The 21,910-nt window shown below is 42.8% G+C and overlaps 1 protein-coding gene across 3 annotated transcripts in view; it reads left to right on the forward strand.

Moving 5' to 3' along the window:
• LOC139754254 (macrophage mannose receptor 1-like) overlaps window positions 1-21,910 on the forward strand; it is a 77,247-nt gene that overhangs the window by 19,357 nt on the left and 35,980 nt on the right. For 2 of the 3 annotated variants that reach the window (XM_071671595.1, XM_071671594.1), the window contains exons 13-17: window positions 1,368-1,610; window positions 2,792-2,977; window positions 8,868-8,984; window positions 14,230-14,381; window positions 18,319-18,434. In XM_071671595.1, coding sequence (XP_071527696.1) covers window positions 1,368-1,610; window positions 2,792-2,977; window positions 8,868-8,984; window positions 14,230-14,381; window positions 18,319-18,434 — 814 coding nt within the window. The remainder of the gene's footprint in view (window positions 1-1,367; window positions 1,611-2,791; window positions 2,978-8,867; window positions 8,985-14,229; window positions 14,382-18,318; window positions 18,435-21,910) is intronic. The other variant, XM_071671596.1, reaches the window with a different exon arrangement.

Consider the following 21,910-nt stretch of genomic DNA (forward strand, 5'->3'; position numbering starts at 1 on the left):
TTTGAGTGACCGGGGGCTGAACATACAGGAGGGTGAAAGGCGGGCAAGGAATAGAGTGAATTGGATCGATGTGGTATACCGGGGTTGACATGCTGTCAGTGGATTGAATCAGGGCTGTGAAGTGTCTGGGGTAAATCATGGAAAGTTCTGTGGGGCCTGGATGTGGAAGGGGAGTTGTGGTCTCTGGCATTATTGCATGACAGCTAGAGACTGAGTGTGAACGAATGGGGCCTTTGTTGTCTTTTCCTAGCTCTACCTCGCACACATGAGGGGGGAGGGGGATGTTATTCCATGTGTGGCGAGGTGGCGATGGCAATGAATAAAGGCAGACAGTGTGAATTGTGTGCATGTGTATATATGTATGTCTGTGTGTGTATATATATGTGTACATTGAGATATATGGGTATGTATATTTGCGTGTGTGGACGTGTATATATATACATGTGTATGGGGGTGGGTTGGGCCATTTCTTTTGTCTGTTTCCTTGCGCTACCTCGCAAACGCAGGAGACAGCGACAAAGCAAAATACTAATAATAATAATAATGTATATATATATATATATATATATATATATATATATATATATATATATATATATATATATTTATGTATATTTATTTATTTATTGTCCTTAAGCGCCGTCTCCCGCGTCAGTGAGGTAGCGCAAGGAAACAGATGAGGAATGGCCCAACCCACCCACGTACACATGCATATACATAAACGCCCATACACGCACAGACACATGCATATACATTTCATCATGTATATACATATACATACACAGACATACACATATATATACACATGTACATATTCATACTTGCTGTCCTCATCTATTCCGGTCGCCACCCCGCTACACATGAAATAACATCCCCCCCTCCCCCTCCAGCGAGGTAGCGCCAGGAAAAGACAGAAAAGGCCACATTTGTTCACACTCAGTCTTTAGCTGTTGTGTAATACACCGAAATGGTATGTATATGTGGAGAGGATGATTGAGGAAAGGGTGATAAAGAGGGTATATGTGTCAGAAATGGAAAGAGCAGCAGAATGGTAATATCAAATTGGAGATATAAGGATGGAGTGAGAAAGATTTTGGGCGATCAGGTTCTGAGTGTGCAGGAGGATGAAAGGCTTGCCCGGAATAGAGTGAATTGGAACGATGTGATATATACATGTGTGTGTGTATGTAAAACATGCACATCTTCAAATAACTGCCATAGGTAAAGAACGCTCATTCGCTTACCTCGTTAGCCATTTTGATACCCGTTTGATGTCATGTATAAGAACTGAATTCTTTTTTTTGGATGATATGTGGCTTAACCATGAAATGCTGCACACTACACAGCTCATGGTGTCTCCCTGTCAGAAGTGATGTCCAATGCCAGCCTAGGGTCATGGATAGGGCTGCTGTACAATTTGGAGATGAAACAGTGGACCTGGAGTGATGGGCAGGATGCAGACTTCACCCTATGGAATGTAGGGGAGCCCAATAACCTGCAGATAGATCGCTGTGCAGAGATTACCAAAAGTCTGAGCAGCGATAACCCTGCCAGTTGGAGCAACCTCGCCTGTGACTCGTCTAGGGCCTCTGGCTGTGAGCTCCTCCCCTGTAAGTCAAAGGTGAAAGTGGGTCTGTTTTTGGTCACACAGGAGAAACTTCAAGCCTAGGGATCTATATCTTTTAAGGGAGGAAAGTTATTTTCCTTTTCCGTGGGGGATATATGCACCAATTGGAGGCATAGAGGTGAACTTGCTAGATTAAAAATGTCTTGGAAACCAGAATAGAAATTTCCTTTTTCACCCATGTGACAACGACAACCAACAGAAACGTCATGAGATCGGTTGAGAGCTGAATTATCTTGAGCTTAAAAGTGTTTTGGACATGTCAGGTGTTGTATTGAATAAGACTTAGTTATCATCTTTAATCATTGGCATAAACACAGAAGAGTAACCTTTTGAGCACAATCCTTATGGAAGATGGCTGAGCCTTTGACCTTAAATGTCAAGTTGACAGCCAAACCATTTGTGCTCCAAAGATTAGATATGATGTCAGTACATTTTTTTTTTCTCCTCGAAGACTCCCTCTAGCCCTTTTGCAAGATTTCCCCGTGTCTGTCTGCTCCAACACACAGAAGCCTCAGAAAATACATCTAATATGCTGAATAACTTCCAGTAGCCTTTTACTTACAAAACTTTGCATTCATTTTGCAAAATACCCTTTGCACAGTTAGATCTTTTTTGAAAGTCAAGTTATCATTTTCTTGTATTGCATATCTCTATAATACACTAACCCCATGCACGCCATTTTCATTGCTCCTTGAAACACTCAGTCCATTTGTTTTCTTCTACCAGTATTTATTTTTTTTGTTTATCTCTCTCTCAAGGAGAGATTATAACCTTATCTGTTTGATTTTCCCTTCTGTGTATTCTACACCCCAGGACAAGGATGAGTTATATGATGTGGTCCATTTCTAAATAGATGCAGTGTTTGCACAGCCAAGAACCGTTAACTCCTGAAGAAGGAAAAGTTTATTGCATAGAAGCCAATATATGGAAATGGAACACCATATCCTATATATTCCCTCAAAAATTGTGCCTCACAGATACCTCTTCAGGTGATTTTCAAAAGAAAATGTACATAACATTATCTCAACTTTTGAGGCCTAATGTAGGAGACAAACTTAACCATGACTTGCTTTAACTTTGACGTGAATCTTTGTCCAGTGAACTTGTAGATTTCACAGCCATTTATATAAGTTTTCTCATGCATTATGTATGATTCCTATACAGCGCACCTTATGGGTTGTGAGGATGGGTGGTGGTCCCACGATGGCTACTGCTACTGGTACTCTCACGCTGAAGACACCCACAGAATCTTCCAGGATGCTAGGTGGGACTGTCAGGTCAGGGGAGGCGATCTGGTGTCCATACATACCCAGGAGGAAAACGACTTCATCACCACCATCGTCAGTAGCTGTAAGGGCGTGGCTTATAAGTCATGGAGAAGGTGGGCTGGTGGTGAATGTGGATGAGAGACTGGAGAATTAAGTGTGTAGAGGAGTGAGTGGGTAAATGGCCATACTGGTGAGTTAGTGGTTAAGGAATTATGTTGGTGGTGTATCAGGGTGAGTGAGAGGGTGGATGATTAAGTTGATGAGTGAGTGGATAGTAGGTTTTGGAGAGTAACTAGGTAGTTATGGCTGTAGTAGAGGGTAAGTTGATGGGGCATGGATTGTTATGCTGGGGAGCAGGTGAATATGTGGTTAAATTAGTGAGTAAGAGGGTAGATGGCTGTTATGGTAAATGTCTAACTGGTTGTTGTTGGTTATGCTAGTAGGATTTGTTTTTTATGCTAAGGGCGTTGGTAAGATTAGTAGCTGTATAGCTTTGTAAATGGGGGATTGGTAAAGTTCATGAGTCACTGGGTGAGTTCATTATTTATGTTGGTTAATGTCAGTTTGATTATGTTGGTAGGTTAGTTGCTGAGTTGCTATTTTGCTTCCAGCTTTACCCGCTTACATGATAGGGTCCAGTGAAAATCACTCCAGCATATTATCTCTCCTAGTTAGACCTTAAAGCTTAACCTGCTTGTCTTATGTTGCAATACTAGTTCCCTTTCCCTCTTCTGTAGATATTACTTATGCTTATGCTCACAAGAGCTGGCTGCTTATGTGGCCCTGCCAAAACCTAGGCCATTGCTTTGCATGAACAATATATAGCTGCTTCCAGCTCGAGAGTTCTTCATTGCATTATGTCTCTCTCTTTTTTCTAAGCTGTCAAGCTTTGGTATTCGGATAACAATAATGTGTCCCCTTTCTTAAAGGCAGTCTTTTCATATTTTCATATTTTCATATTTTGACAACGATGTGGTCTTTAGTCCTTGACGTGAAATCAGTAAACACACACTATTTTTTTATCCTCAGCGATCATTCTCACCAGTGACCAGAATATATTCCCTATTTGTCAGTGAATTTTTTTGTTAATTAGTTGATGTCTTGCTGGTACATAGAGATTTTTATCCTCCATTTAACACTTATCAGTAATCTTGTGCTAGTAAGCGAAGATACTTTTTACTTAATGTGAGTATTTACTAATGTAAATGTGCTGAGAGGGGCAGCTGGAGGGATGTCTGATTACAATCTTGCGGAGGCGAAGGTGAAGATTTGTAGAGGTTTTCAAAAAAGAAGAGAGAATTTTGGGGAGAAGAGAATGGTGAGGGTAAGTGAGCTGGGAAAGGACACTTGTATGAGGAAGTATCAGGAGAGACTGAGTGTAGAATGGGAACCAGCACTTTCCTCTCATCCTACTCCTACACATGCCTTACATCCTTGGTAAAAACTTTTCACTGCCTCTTGCAACTTACCTCCCACACCATACACTCTTAAAACCTCCGCAAAAGATCTCCATCAACCCTATCACATGCCTTCTCCAGATCCATAAATGTGACATACAAATCCATCTGTTTTTCCAAGTATTTCTCATACATTCTTCAAAGCAAACACCTGACCCACACATCCTCTGCCACTTCTGAAACCATTCTGCTCTTTCCCAATCTGATGCTCTGTACATGCCTGCACCCTCTCAGTTATTACCCTCCCATATAATTTCCAGGAATACTCAACAAACTTATGCCTCTGTAGTTTGAACACTCACTTTTATCCCCTTCGCCTTTGTACAGTGACACTATGCATGCATTTTGCTAATCCTTAGGCACTTCCCCATGATCCGTACATACATTGAATGTCCTTACCAACCAGTCACCCCCTTTTTTTTAGTAAACTACTGCAGTACCATCCTAACCCACTGACTTGCCAGATTTCATTGTCCACAAACCTTTCACTACCTCTTCTCTCTTAACCAAATCATTCTCCGTGACCCTCTCACTTCGCTCACCACCCCGACCAAAACATCCAATATTAGCCACTCTGTCTTCATACACATTCAACAAACCTTCAAAATACTCACACCCTTCTCCTTACTTCATCGCTACCTGTTATTTCTTCCCCCCTTTACCCTTCACCAATGTTTCCATTTGTTCTCTTGTTTTATTAATTATGTTTACCTCCTTTCAAAACATCTTTTTATTCTCCCTTAAAGAATCTCTCTCAAGCCCTCTTTTTCAACCCTTGCACCTTTCTCTTGACCTCCTGCCGCTTTCTTTTTTACATCCCCCACGCATTTGCGTTCCTTCCTTTCAAGTATTGTCCAAAGGCCTCTCTTTTCTCTTTCACAAACAACAGCCCTTTCTGATCTGCCCACCTCCCACCTTTCTCATGGCACATGCATCTTTTGCACAAGCCATCACTGCTTCCCTAAATACATCCCATTCTTCACCCAGTCCCCTCACGTCATATATATATATATTTATTATATTTTGTCACTGTCTCCCGCGTTAGCAAGGTAGCGCAAGGAAATAAACGTAAGAATGGCCCAACCCACCCACATACACATGTATTTACATAAACGCCAACACATGCACATATACCTCTACATTTCTACATGTACACACATGTACATACACATACATATACATATATACACATGTACATATTCATACATGCTGCTTTCATCCATTTTCGCTGCCACCCCACCACTCATGAAATGGCATGTAAGGCATGTGTACGAGTAGGAAGAGAGGAAAGTGATTGGTTCCCAGTGAAAGTCGGTTTGCGGCAGAGGTGCGTGATGTCTCCATGGTTGTTAAATTTGTTTATGGATGGGGTTGTTAGGGAGGTGAATGCTAGAGTTTTGTAGAGAGGGGCAAGTATGCAGTCTGTTGTGGATGAGAGGGCTTGGGAAGTGAGTCAGTTGTTCGCTGATGATACAGTGCTGGTGGATGATGTGGGTGAGAAACTGCAGAAGTTGGTAACTGAGTTTGGTAAAGTGTGTGAGAGAAGAAAGCTGAGAGTAAAAGAGTAAAAGGTTATTAGGTTTAGTAGGGTTGAGGGTCAAGTCAATTGGGAGGTAAGTTTGAATGGAGAAAAACTGGAGGAAGTAAAGTGTTTTAGATATCTGGGAGTGGATCTGGCAGCGGATGGAACCATGGAAGCAGAAGTGAATCATAGGGTGGGGGAGGGGGCAAAAATCCTGGGAGCTTTGAAGAATGTATGGAAGTCGAGAACATTATCTCGGAAAGCAAAAATGGGTATGTTTGAAGGAACAGTGGTTCCAACAATGTTGTATGGTTGTGAGGCGTGGGCTATGGATAGAGTTGTGCGCAGGAGGGTGGATGTGCTAGAAATGAGATGTTTGAGGACAATGTGTGGTGTGAGGTGGTTTGATCGCGTGAGTAATGTAAGGGTAAGAGAGATGTGTGGAAATATATATTGCTTTTTTTTTTTTTTTTTTTTTGCTTTGTCGCTGTCTCCTGCGTTTGCGAGGTAGCGCAAGGAAACAGACGAAAGAAATGGCCCAACCCACCCCCATACACATGTATATACATACGTCCACACACGCAAATATACATACCTACACAGCTTTCCATGGTTTACCCCAGACGCTTCACATGCCCTGATTCAATCCACTGACGGCACGTCAACCCCGGTATACCACATCGATCCAATTCACTCTATTCCTTGCCCTCCTTTCACCCTCCTGTATGTTCAGGCCCCGATCACACAAAATCTTTTTCACTCCATCTTTCCACCTCCAATTTGGTCTCCCACTTCTCCTTGTTCCCTCCACCTCCGACACATATATCCTCTTGGTCAATCTTTCCTCACTCATTCTCTCCATGTGCCCAAACCATATCAAAACACCCTCTTCTGCTCTCTCAACCATGCTCTTTTTATTTCCACACATCTCTCTTACCCTTACGTTACTTACTCGATCAAACCACCTCACACCACACATTGTCCTCAGACATCTCATTTCCAGCACATCCATCCTCCTGCGCACAACTCTATCCATAGCCCACGCCTCGCAACCATACAATATTGTTGGAACCACTATTCCTTCAAACATAGCCATTTTTGCTTTCCGAGATAATGTTCTCGACTTCCACACATTCTTCAAGGCTCCCAGGATTTTCGCCCCCTCCCCCACCCTATGATCCACTTCCGCTTCCATGGTTCCATCCGCTGCCAGATCCACTCCCAGATATCTAAAACACTTTACTTCCTCCAGTTTTTCTCCATTCAAACTTACCTCCCAATTGACTTGACCCTCAACCCTACTGTACCTAATTACCTTGCTCTTATTCACATTTACTCTTAACTTTCTTCTTTCACACACTTTACCAAACTCAGTCACCAGCTTCTGCAGTTTCTCACATGAATCAGCCGCCAGCGCTGTATCATCAGCGAACAACAACTGACTCACTTCCCAAGCTCTCTCATCCCAACAGACTTCATACTTGCCCCTTATTTATAGTTATATATTTTTTTTTTCTTGCTTTGTCGCTGTCTCCCGCGTTTGTGAGGTAGCGCAAGGAAACAGACGAAAGAAATGGCCCAACCCACCCCCATACACATGTATATACATACGTCCACACACCCAAATATACATACCTACACAGCTTTCCATGGTTTACCCCAGACGCTTCACATGCCCTGATTCAATCCACTGACAGCACGTCAACCCCGGTATACCACATCGATCCAATTCACTCTATTCCTTGCCCTCCTTTCACCCTCCTGCATGTTCAGGCCCCGATCACACAAAATCTTTTTCACTCCATCTTTCCACCTCCAATTTGGTCTCCCACTTCTACTCGTTCCCTCCACCTCCGACACATATATCCTCTTGGTCAATCTTTCCTCACTCATTCTCTCCATGTGCCCAAAGCATTTCAACACACCCTCTTCTGCTCTCTCAACCATGCTCTTTTTATTTCCACACATCTCTCTTACCCTTACGTTACTTACTCGATCAAACCACCTCACACCACACATTGTCCTCAAACATCTCATTTCCAGCACATCCATCCTCCTGCTTACAACTCTATCCATAGCCCATGCCTCGCAACCATGCAACATTGTTGGAACCACCATTCCTTCAAACATAGCCATTTTTGCTTTTCGAGATAATGTTCTCGACTTCCACACATTCTTCAAGGCTCCCAGGATTTTTGCCCCCTCCCCCACCCTATGATCCACTTCCGCTTCCATGGTTCCATCCGCTGCCAGATCCACTCCCAGATATCTAAAACACTTTACTTCCTCCAGTTTTTCTCCATTCAAACTTACCTCCCAGTTGACTTGTCCCTCAACCCTACTGTACCTAATAACTTTGCTCTTATTCACATTTACTCTCAGCTTTCTTCTTTCACACACTTTACCATATATATATATATATATATATATATATATTTGTTATTTGTATATTGTAGTTGCTCGCCCTTTCCCGCATAAACGAGATAGCACCAGAAAACAGATGAAGAATGGCCCATGTACTCATATACACACATATATACATACACCAAGAATGGCCCATGTACTCATATACACACATATATACATACACCCCCATACATGTGCATATACATATGTATGAATATGCATAACATCTACATATGTACATACACATACACAAACATACATGAATACATATGTCCATATTCATACTTGCCTGCCTTCATCCATTCCTGGTGCTACCCTGCCCCACAAGAAACAGCATCGCTTCCCCCTGTTTCAGCGAGGTAGCACCAGGAAAACAGACAAAAAAAAAAGAGGCCATATTCATTCACCCTCAATCTAGCTCTTATGTGTAGTGCACTGGAACCACAGCTCCCTATCCACATCCAGGCCCCACAGACCTTTCCATGGTTTACCCCAGATGTTTCATATGCCCCGAGGAGTGGATAGTCTCCCAGCTAAACATAATCCCTGACCTACTATGTGTCTCTATGGTGGTGGTGGCACCTCAGACAACTGCTGCTTTCACATGTGGCTTGGGATGAGTGATGAGGACCACTGGAATCAGATAATGTGGGTGGATGGCTCACCCCTTACCTTCACCCTCTGGAAGGCCATCAGTGATATCAGTAAGTCCTCATTCCTGGTATGTTGTCAATTATACCTCATCTTGAGGTTACAGTACTGAATATCATTCATCTGGTTTGAACATATGGAGAGAAAGAGTGAGGAAAGATTGACGGAGAGGATATATGTGTCAGAGGTGGAGGAACAAGGAGAAATGGGAGACCAGTTTGGAGGTGGAAGGTTGGAGCAAAAAAGATTTTGAGCGATCGAGGCCTGAACATAGAGGAGGGTGAGAGGTGTGCAAGGAATAGAGTGAATTGGAACGACGTGGTATACTGGGGTCGATGTGCTGTCAGTGGACTGAAACCAGGACATGTGAAATGTCTTGAGTAAACCATGGAAAGGTCTGTGGGGCCTGGATGTGGATAGGGAGCTGTGGTTTCAGTGCATTACACATGACATTTAGAGACTGAGTGTGAATGAATGTGGCCTTTTTTTTGTCTTTTTCTTGGCACTACCTCACTGAAGCAGGGGGTAGTGATGCTGTTTCCTGTGGGGCATGGTAGCACCAGGAATGGAAGAAGGCAATTAGTATGAATATGTACATGTGTATATATGTATATATCTGTGTATGTGTATGTGTGTATATGTTAATATGTATATGTGTATTTAGGGGCATATATTTAGGGGCATGTAAATGGAAATGGTGAAGAGCTTGTAGCTTTATGTACTGAAAAAGGACTGGTGATTGGGAATACCAGGTTTAAAAAGCGAGATATACATAAGTATACGTATGTAAGTAGGAGAGATGGCCAGGAGCGTTATTGGATTATGTGTTAATTGACAGGCGCGTGAAAGAGAGACTTTTGGATGTTAATGTGCTGAGAGGTGCAACTGGAGGGATGTCTGATCATTATCTTGTGGAGGCGAAGGTGAAGATTTGTATGGGTTTTCAAAAAAGAAGAGAGAATGTTAGGGTGAAGAGGGTGGTGAGAGTAAGTGAGCTTGGGAAGGAGACTTGTGTGAGGAAGTACCAGGAGAGACTGAGCACAGAATGGAAAAAGGTGAGAACAAAGGAGGTAAGGGGAGTGGGGGAGGAATGGGATGTATTTAGGGAAGCAGTGATGGCTTGCGCAAAAGATGCTTGTGGCGTGAGAAGCATGGGAGGTGGGTTGATTAGAAAAGGTAGTGAATGGTGGGATGAAGAAGTAAGATTATTAGTGAAAGAGAAGAGAGAGGCATTTGGATGATTTTTGCAGGGAAAAAATGCAAATGAGTGGGAGATGTATAAAAGAAAGAGACAGTAGGTCAAGAGAAAGGTGCAAGAGGTGAAAAAGAGGGCAAATGAAAGTTGGGGTGAGAGAGTATCATTAAATTTTAGGGAGAATAAAAAGATGTTCTGGAAGGAGGTAAATAAAGTGTGTAAGACAAGGGAGCAAATGGGACTTCAGTGAAGGGGGCTAATGGGGAGGCGATAACAAGCAGTGGTGATGTGAGAAGGAGATGGAGTGAGTATTTTGAAGGTTTGTTGAATGTGTTTGATAATAGAGTGGCAGATATAGGGTGTTTTGGTCGAGGTGGTGTGCAAAGTGAGAGGGTTAGGGAAAATGATTTGGTAAACAGAGAAGAGGTAGTAAAAGCTTTGCAGAAGATGAAAGCCGGCAAGGCAGCAGGTTTGGATGGTATTGCAGTGGAATTTATTAAAAAAGGGGTGACTGTATTGTTGACTGGTTGGTGAGGTTATTTAATGTATGTATGATTCATGGTGAGGTGCCTGAGGATTGGCGTAATGCGTGCATAGTGCCATTGTACAAAGGCAAAGGGGATAAGAGTGAGTGCTCAAATTACAGAGGTTTAAGTTTGTTAAGTATTCCTGGAAAATTATATGGGAGGGTATTGATTGAGAGGGTGAAGGCATGTACAGAGCATCAGATTGGGGAAGAGCAGTGTGGTTTCAGAAGTGGTAGAGATGTGTGGATCAGGTGTTTGCTTTGAAGAATGTATGCGAGAAATACTTAGAAAAGCAAATGGATTTGTATGTAGAATTTATGGATCTGGAGAAGGCATATGATAGAGTTGATAGAGATGCTCTGTGGAAGGTACTAAGAATATATGGTGTGGGAGGCAAGTTGTTAGAAGCAGTGAAAAGTTTTTATCGAGGATGTAAGGCATGTGTACGTGTAGGAAGAGAGGAAAGTGATTGGTTCTCAGTGAATGTAGGTTTGTGGCAGGGGTGTGTGATGTCTCCATGGTTGCTTAATTTGTGTATGGATGGGGTTGTTAGGGAGGTGAATGCAAGAGTTTTGAAAAGAGGGGCAAGTATGAAGTCTGTTGGGGATGAGAGAGCTTGGGAAGTGAGTCAGTTGTTGTTCGCTGATGATACAGCGCTGGTGGCTGATTCATGTGAGAAACTGCAGAAGCTGGTGACAGTTTGGTAAAGTGTGTGAAAGAAGTTAAGAGTAAATGTGAATAAGAGCAAGGTTATTAGGTACAGTAGGGTTGAGGGTCAATTCAATTGGGAGGTAAGTTTGAATGGAGAAAAACTGGAGGAAGTAAAGTGTTTTAGATATCTGGGAGTGGATCTGGCAGCGGATGGAACCATGGAAGCGGAAGTGAATCATGGGGTGGGGGAGGGGACGAAAATTCTGTGAGCCTTGAAGAATGTGTGGAAGTCGAGAACATTATCTCGGAAAGCAAAAATGGCTATGTTTGAAGGAATAGTGGTTCCAACAATGCTGTATGGTTGCGAGGCGTGGGCTATGGATAGAGTTATGCGCAGGAGGATGGATGTGCTGGAAATGAGATGTTTGAGGACAGTATGTGGTGTGAGGTGGTTTGATCGAGTAAGTAATGTAAGGGTAAGAGAGATGTGTGGAAATAAAAAGAGCGTGGTTGAGAGAGCAGAAGAGGGTGTTTTGAAATGGTTTGGGGACATGGAGAGAATGAGTGAGGAAATATTGACCAATAGGATATATGTGTCAGAGGTGGAGGGAACGAGGAGAAGTGGGAGACCAAATTGGAGGTGGAAAGATGGAGTGAAAAAGAATTTGAGTGATCGGGGCCTGAACATTCAGGAGGGTGAAAGGCAGGCAAGGAATAGAGTGAATTGGATCGATGTGGTATACCGGGGTCGACGTGCTGTCAGTGGATTGAATCAGGGCATGTGAAGCGTCTTGGGTAAACCATGGAAAGTTGTGTGGGGCCTGGATGAGGAAAGGGAGCTGTGGTTTCAGGCATTATTGCATGACAGCTAGAGACTGAGTGTGAACGAATGGGGCCTTTGTTGTCTTTTCCTAGCGCTACCTCGCACACATGAGGGGGGGAGGGGGATGTTATTCCATGTGTGGCGAGGTGGCGATGGGAATGAATAAAGGCTGACAGTGTAAATTGTGTGCATGTGTATATATGTATGTGTCTGTGTGTGTATATATATATGTGTACATTGAGATGTATAGGTATGTATATTTGCGTGTGTGGACTTGTATGTATATACATGTGTATGGGGGTGGGTTAGGCCATTTCTTTCGTCTGTTTCCTTGCGCTACCTCGCAAATGCGGGAGACAGCGACAAAGCAACAAAAAAAAAAAGAAAAAAAAGTATATACATGTGTATATGCATGGATGGGCCATTCTTAGTCTGTTTCCTGGTGCTACCTCGCTGACATGGGAAACAGCAATTAAGTACGTTGAGTATGGACATATGGAGAGAATGAGTGAGGAAAGATTGACAAAGAGGATATATGTGTCAGAGCTGGAGGGAACAAGGAGAAGCAGGTGACCAAATTGAAGATGGAAGGATGGAGTGAAAAAGATTTTGAGTGATCAGGGCCTGAACATACAGGAGGATTAGAGGCACGCAAGGAATAGAGTGAATTGGAACAATATGGTATATGTATATTTTATGTTTAATTGGCAATTGATCCTCAGATAGACTTGCAATTTTTTTACCCTTTTAGTTAAAAAAAGACCATTTCAAAAGTAAGTCAAATATGTAATGTAACTAAATGTAACCTAACCTTCGATGAAATAGTTTTTGATATATTTATTGACTTTAAGTAAGGTTTAGATACTTTTTCAAATTTTTTGGTCAAATAATGTACATTTGCAAAATTTGTAGTGCAAGATGCATGTACACAGACATACATGCTTTGGTTCCTTTTTGTGTTAAAACTATTAACAGACATTATTGTAACCCAAGGAAACCTTTTTGTAGACCTTGATAAAGAACTGACATTGTCAGGAACATGTCTGCATAGGCACCATGGTATAAAGACCCTATTTGATAGACTTTTCACGTAATGGACATTCCTCATTTGGAATGGGCCAGTGCTCTTTTGGGGGTGGCCGAAGTTGAAGCAAGTTTCCTTCCCAATAGTGCAGTGACTCCCATCTATGAATGTAGTGTTATAGCGTATCATAATACTTTTTCTTTTCATAGCTATCACGTTTTAGGGGAAAGGAACTCTTTAAGACATAATTATGACTTTTTTGGGAAATGGTATCCTGTTCGTGGGCATTATTTGCTTTGCTTTCATACTAAATACATTATGATGGGCCCACCATGTATCACCTAGCTCACCCTTTATGACCTGTGGCTCAAACCACCTGACCCTCATCTGATCTCAGAGGTGTCGTTGCTCACACAAGACCCCTGGCTCATGCCACATGATTCTTGGCTCACACCACTTGACCTCCAACTCACTCCAGAGGATTCATGGCTCACATGACATGATTCCTGGCTCACACCACATTATCTTTGGCTCAAGCTGCATGATTGTCAATTCACCCCAGAGGACTTGTGGATCACAGTACATGACCACTGGCTTACATTACATAACTCATGGCTCACACCACATGAACCTCTACTTAAAGGACTCGTGGCTCACCATGCTACATTACCTTCAGCTCACACCACATGATTCCTGGCTCCCCATGCCAAGTTACCCTCAGCTCACACCACATGACCCCAGGCTCACACCTCATGATTCCTGCTTTATGCCACAAGACCTTCACTTAACAACATGACTCCTGGAAGCCACTCCACCTGACCCCTGGCTCACATCAGGCTCATGCCACAAGACTCAAGTCACACCACATTACCCCTAGCTCACACTGCATAACTTCTGGCTTACACCACAAGACCCCTGGCTCACACCGCATGACTATTGGCTCACACCACATTACTATTTGCTCACACCACATAATCCCTGGCTCACACCACATGTTCCCTAGCTCACACCATATGTTCTCTGGCTCACATCACATGAACCTTAGCTCACACCACATGACCCCTGGCTTATTTTACAGACCTGAAATACCATCCAGTGTGTGGCTATCGGGATGGCTACTCCGAGACCAGTCAGTGGGGTCTGGGCACCTGTTATAACCAGAGGTTCTATATGTGCAAGAAGCCTATGATGGTAACTCCCATCATCCCACCAGACACACATTGCAGATATGTAAGACTTGACTATCCTATGTGTTGTAAGTTCTTTGTAAAAAAATATATGAGTGTATATTATCATGGGGATAGGGGAGAAAGAATACTTCCCACACATTCCTCAGGTGTCATAGAAGGCGACTAAAGGGGACGGGAGCGAGGGGCTAGAAACCCTCCCCTCCTTGTATTTTAACTTTCTAAAAGGGGGAACAGAAGAAGGAGTCATGTGGGGAGTGCTTATCCTCCTCGAAGGCTCAGACTAGGGTGTCTAAATGTGTGTGGACGTAACCAGGATGAGAAAAAAGGAGAGATAGGTAGTATGTTTGAGGAAAGGAACCTGAATGTTTTGGCTCTGAGTGAAACAAAGCTCAAGGGTAAAGGGGAAGAGTGGTTTGGGAATGTTTTGGCTCTGAGTGAAACAAAGCTCAAGGGTAAAGGGGAAGAGTGGTTTGGGAATGTTTTGGGAGTAAAGTCAGGGATTGGTGAGAGGACAAGAGCAAGGGAAGGAGTAGCACTACTCTTGAAATAGGAGTGGTGGGAGTATGTGATAGAGTGTAAGAAAGTAAACTCTAGATTGGTATGGGTAAAACTGAAAGTTGATGGAGAGAGATGGGTGGTTATTGGTGCATATGCACCTGGGCATGAGAAGAAAGATCATGAGAGGCAAGTGTTTTGGGAGCAGCTGAATGAGTGTGTTAGTAGTTTTGATTCATGAGACGGGGTTATAGTGATGGGTGAATGCAAAGGTGAGTAATGTGGCAGTTGAGGGAATAATTGGTGTACATGGGGGTGTTCAGTGTTGTAAATGGAAATGGTGAAGAGCTTATAGATTTGTGTGCTGAAAAAGGACTGGTGATTAGGAATACCTGGTTTAAAAAGAAAAATATACATAAGTATACGTATGTGAGTAGGAGAGATGGCCAGAGAGCATTATTGGATTACATGTTAATTGATAGGTGCACAAAAGAGAGACTTTTGGACGTTAATGTGCTGAAAGGTGCAACTGGAGGGATGTCTGATCATTATCTTGTAGAAGTGAAGGTGAAGATTTTTAGAGTTTTTCAGAAAAGAAGAGAGTGGTGAGAGTAAGTGAGCTTGGGAAGGAGACTTGTGTGAGGAAGTACCAGGAGAGAATGAGTGCAGAATGGATGTAAGGGGAGTGGGGGAGGAATGGGATGTATTTAGGGAAGCAGTGATGGCTTGCACAAAAGGTGCTTGTGGCATGAGAAGCATGGGAGATGGACAGATTAGAAAGGGTAGTGAGTGGTGGGATGAAGAAGTAAGATTGTTAGTGAAAGAGAAGAGAGAGGCATTTGGACGAGTTTTGCAGGGAAATAGTGCAAATGAGTGGGAGATGTATAAAATAAAGAGGCAGGAGGTCAAGAGAAGGGTGCAAGAGGTGAAAAAAAGGGCAAATGAGAGTTGGGGTGAGAGAGTATCATTAAATTTTAGGGAGAATAAAAAGTGTTTTGGAAGGAGGTAAATAAAGTGCATCAGACAAGAGAACAAATGGGAACATCGGTGAAGGGGGCAAAGGGGTAGGTAATAACAAGGAGTGGTGATGTGAGAAGGAGATGGAGTGAGTATTTTGAAGGTTTGTTGAATGTGTTAGATGATAGAGTGGCAGATATAGGGTGTTTTGGTCGAGGTGGTGTGCGAAGTGAGAAGGTTAGGGACAATGATTTGGTAAACAGAGAAGAGGTAGTAAAAACTTTGTGGAAGATGAAAGCTGACAAGGCAGTGGGTTTGGATGGTATTGCAGTGGAATTTATTAAAAAAGGGGTGAGTGTATTGTTGACTGGTTGGTGAGATTATTTAATGTATGTGTGACTCTTGGTGAGGTGCTTGAGGATTAGCATAATGCATGCACAGTGCCATTGTACAAAGGCAAAGGGGATAAAGGTGAGAGGTATAAGTTTGTTGGGTATTCCTGGGGAATTATATGGGAGGGTATTGATTGAGAGGATGAAAGCATGTACAGAGCATCAGATTGGAGAAGAGCAGTGTGGTTTCAGAAGTGGTAGAGGATGTTTGGATCAGGTGTTTGCTTTGAAGAATGTATGTGAGAAATACTCAGAAAAGAAAATGGATTTGTACGTAGCATTTATGGATCTGGAGAAGGCATATGATAGAGTTGATAGAGATGCTCTGTGGAAGGTATTGAGAATATATGGTGTGGGAGGAAAGTTGCTAGAAGCAGTGAAAAGATTTTATCGAGGATGTAAGGCATGTGTACGAGCAGTAAGAGGGGAAAGTGATTGGTTCTCAGTGAATGTAGGTTTGCGGCAGGGGTGTGTGATGTCTCCATGGTTGTTTAATTTGTTTATGGATGGAGTTGTTAGGGAGGTGAATGCAAGAGTTTTGGAAAGAGGGGCAAGTATGAAGTCTGTTGGGGATGAGAGAGTAAATGTGACTAAGAGCGAGGTTATTAGGTACAGGAGGGTTGAGGGTCAAGTCAGTTGGGAGGTAAGTTTGAATGGAGAAAAACTAGAGGAAGTAAAGTGTTTTAGATATCTGGGAGTGGATTCGGCATCGGATGGAACCATGGAAGCGGAAGTGAATCATAGGGTGGGGGAGGGGGCGAAAATTCTGGGAGCCTTGAAGAATGTGTGGAAGTCGAGAACATTATCTCGGAAAGCAAAAATGGGTATTTTTGAAAGAATAGTGGTTGCAACAATGTTGTATGGTTGCGAGGCGTAGGGTATGGACAGAGTTGTGCGCAGGAGGGTGGATGTGCTGGAAATGAGATGTTTGAGGACAATATGTGGTGTGAGGTGGTTTGATCGAGTGAGTAATGTAAGGGTAAGAGAGATGTGTGGTAATAAAGAGAGTGTGGTTGAGAGAGCAGAAGAGGGTGTTTTGAAATGGTTTGGTCACATGAAGAGAATGAATGAGGAAAGATTGACAAAGAGGATATATGTGTCAGAGGTGGAGGGAACGAGGAGAAGTGGGAGACCAAATTGGAGGTGGAAAGATGGAGTGAAAAAGATTTTGAGTGTTTTGGGCCTGAACATTCAGGAGGGTGAAAGGCTTGCAAGGAATAGAGTGAATTGGAACGATGTGTTATACCAGGGGTCGACCTGCTGTCAGTGGATTGAACCAGGGCATGTGAAGCGTCTGGGGTAAACCATGGAAAGTTGTGTAGGGCCTGGATGTGGAAAGGGAGCTGTGTTTTCGGTGCATTATTACATGACAGCTAGAGACTGATTGTGAACAAATGTGGCCTTTGTTGTCTTTTCGTAGTGCTACCTCTCACACATGAAGGGGGAGGGGGATGTTATTTCATGTGTGGCGAGGTGGCGATGGGAATGAATAGAGGCAGACAGTATGAATTATGTACATGTGTATATATGTATATGTCTGTGTGTGTATATATATATGTATACGTTGAGATGTATATGTATGTATATTTGTGTGTGTGGACGTGTATGTATATACATGTGTATGTGGGTGGGTTGTGCCATTCTGTCGTCTGTTTCCTTGCGCTACCTCGCTAACACGGGAGACAGCGACAAAGCAAAATATATGAATAAGTAATATATATATATATATATATATATATATATATATATATATATATATATATATATATATATATATCTTTTCTTTTCATACTATTCGCCATTTCCAGCATTAGTGAGGTAGCGTTGAGAACAGAGGACTGGGCCTTTGAGGGAATATCCTCATCTGGCCCCCTTCTCTGTTCCCTCTTTTTGAAAATTAAAAAGAAATGAGAGGGGAGGAAATGTATAGGTATATATTTGTGGATGTGTGGATGTCTATGTGTATACATGTGTATGTGGGTGGGTTGGGCCTTTCTTTCATCTGATTTCTTGTGCTACCTCGCTGACACGGGAGACAGCGACAAAGTGTGATAAAAAAGATAAAAAATATTATCAAATATTATCATGTATTTTGCTCCTGTACCAATCTGACCTTGAAATTTATACCCTCAGGGCGATGGAGAGTATGGACGCTCCTGCTACAGCTTCCCTGGGTTCTCTCACAGCTGGCTGGATGCCAACAACATCTGCACTAGTATGAATGGCTCCCTGGTGGTCCTCAACGATAGGTTGGTTTATATGCTGTTAATGCTAAACAAATGTTTGTACCTATGGATAGGTGACAGAGGAGAAAGAAAATTTCCCATTTATTCCCTGCATGTTGTAGATGGCGACTGAGAGGGGTGGGAGCAGAGGGCTGGAAATCTTCCCCACCTATTTTACTTTTCTTATAGAAGGAACAGAGATGCAGGCCAAGTGAGGATTTTTTCCCTCTGAGGCTCAGTCGTCTGTTCTTCACACTAGCTTGCTAATGCAGGAAATGGCAAGTATGAATGAGGAATACAACTTAAAAAAAATAATAGTATATATATATATATATATATTTTTTTTTTTTTTTCAAACTATTCGCCATTTCCCGCATTAGCGAGGTAGCGTTAAGAACAGAGGACTGGGCCTTTTTTGGAATATCCTCACCTGGCCCCCTCCGTTCCTTCTTTTGGAAAATTAAAAACAGACGAAAGAAATGGCCCAACCCATCCCCATACACATGTATATACATACGTCCACACACGCAAATATACATACCTACACAGCTTTCCATGGTTTACCCCAGACGCTCCACATGCCCTGATTCAATCCACTGACAGCACGTCAACCCCGGTATACCACATCGATCCAATTCACTCCATTCCCTGCCCCCCTTTCACCCTTCTGAATGTTCAGGCCCTGATCACTCAAAATCTTTTTCACTCCATCTTTCCACCTCCAATTTGGTCTCCCACTTCTCGTTTCCTCCACCTCCGACACATATATCCTCTTGGTCAATCTTTCCTCACTCATTCTCTCCATGTGCCCTAACCATTTCAAAACACCCTCTTCTGCTCTCTCAACCACGCTCTTTTTATTTCCACACATCTCTCTTACCCTTACATTACTTACTCGATCAAACCACCTCACACCACACATTGTCCTCAAACATCTCACTTCCAGCACATCCACCCTCCTGCGCACAACTCTATCCATAGCCCACGCCTCGCAACCATACAACATTGTTGGATCCACTATTCCTTCAAACATACCCATTTTTGCTTTCTGAGATAATGTTCTCTACTTCCACACATTCTTCATGGCTCCCTGGATTTTCGCCCCCTCCCCCACCCTATGATTCACTTCCACTTCCATGGTTCCATCCGCTGCCAGATCCACTCCCAGATATTTAAAACACTTTACTTCCTCCAGTTTTTCTCCATTCAAACTTACCTCCCAATTGACTTGACCCTCAACCCTACTGTACCTAATAACCTTGCTCTTATTCACATTTACTCTTAACTTTCTTCTTTCACACACTTTACCAAACTCAGTCACCAGCTTCTGCAGTTTCTCACATGAATCAGCCACCAGCGCTGTATCATCAGCGAACAACAACTGACTCACTTCCCAATCTCTCTCATCCACAACAGACTTCATACTTGCCCCTCTTTCCAAAACTCTTGCATTGACCTCCCTAACAACCCATCCATAAACAAATTAAACCACCATGGAGACATCACACACCCCTGCCGCAAACCTACATTCACTGAGAACCAATCACTTTCCTCTCTTCCTACACGTACACATGCCTTACATCCTCGATAAAAACTTTTCACTGCTTCTAACAACTTGCCTCCCACACCATATATTCTTAATACCTTCCACAGAGCATCTCTATCAACTCTATCATATGCCTTCTCCAGATCCATAAGTGCTACATACAAATCCATTTGCTTTTCTAAGTATTTCTTGCATACATTCTTCAAAGCAAACACCTGATCCACACATCCTCTACCACTTCTGAAAACACACTACTCTTCCCCACTCTGATGCTCTGTACATGCCTTCACCCTCTCAATCAATACCCTCCCATATAATTTACCAGGAATACTCAACAAACTTATACCTCTGTAATTTGAGCACTCACTCTTATCCCCTTTGCCTTTGTACAGTGGCACTATGCAAGCATTCCGTCAATCCTCAGGCACCTCACCATGAATCATACATACATTAAATAACCTTACCAACCAGTCAACAATACAGTCACCCCTTTTTTAATAAATTCCACTGCAATACCATCCAAACCTGCTGCTTTGCCAGCTTTCATCTTCCGTAAAGCTTTTACTACCTCTTCTCTATTTACCAAATCATTTTCCCTAACCCTCTCACTTTGCACACCACCTCGACCAAGACATCCCACATCTGCCACTCTATCATCAAACACATTCAACAAACCTTCAAAATACTCACTCCATCTCGTTCTCACATCACCACTACTTGTGATAACCTCCCCATTAGCCCCCTTCACTGAAGTTCCCATTTGCTCCCTTGTCTTACGCCCTTTATTTACCTCCTTCCAAAACATCTTTTTATTCTCCCTGAAATTTAATGATACTCTCTCATGCCAACTCTCATTTGCCCTCTTTTTCACCTCTTGCACCTTTCTCTTGACCTCCTGCCTCTTTCTTTTATACCTCTCCCACTCATTTGCATTTTTTCCCTGCAAAAATCGTTCAAATGCCTCTCTCTTCTCTTTCACTAATAATCTTACTTCTTCATCCCACCATTCACTACCTTTTCTAATCAACCCACCTCCCACGCTTCTCATGCCACAAGCATCTTTTGCGCAAGCCATCACTGCTTCCCTAAATACATCCCATTCCTCCCCCATTCCCCTTACCTTCTTCGTTCTCACCTTTTTCCATTCTGTACTCAGTCTCTCCTGGTACTTCCTCACACAAGTCTCCTTCCCAAGCTCACTTACTCTCACCACTCTCTTCATCCCAACATTCTCTCTTCTTTTCTGAAAACCCCCACAAATCTTCACCTTCGCTTCCACAAGATAATGATCAGACATCCCTCCAGTTGCACCTCTCAGCACATTAACATCCAAAAGTCTCTCTTTCGTGTGTCTATCAATTAACACGTAATCCAATAACGCTCTCTGGCCATCTCTCCTACTTACATACGTATACTTATGTATATCTCGCTTTTTAAACCTGGTATTCCCAATCACCAGTCCTTTTCCAGCACATAAATCTACAAGCTCCTCACCATTTCCATTTACAACACTGAACACTCCATGTATATCAATTATTCCCTCAACTGCCACATTACTCACCTTTGCATTCAAATCACCCATCACTATAACCCGGTCTTGTGCATCAAAACCACTAACACACTCATCAGCTGCTCCCAAAACACTTGCCTCTCATGATCTTTCTTCTCATGTCCAGGTGCATATGCACCAATAATCACCCATCTCTCTCCATCAACTTTCAGTTTTACCCATGACAATCTAGAATTTACTTTCTTACACTCTATCACATACTCCCACAACTCCTGATTCAGGAGTAGTGCTACTCCTTCCCTTGCTCTTGTCCTCTCACTAACCCCTGACTTTACTCCCAAGACATTCCCAAACCACTCTTCCCCTTTACCCTTTAGCTTCGTTTCACTCAGAGCCAAAACGTCCAGGTTCCTTTCCTCAAACATACTACCTATCTCTCCTTTT

The sequence above is a fragment of the Panulirus ornatus genome, chromosome 16 (assembly GCF_036320965.1).
Source record: "Panulirus ornatus isolate Po-2019 chromosome 16, ASM3632096v1, whole genome shotgun sequence".
NCBI lineage: Eukaryota > Metazoa > Arthropoda > Malacostraca > Decapoda > Palinuridae > Panulirus > Panulirus ornatus.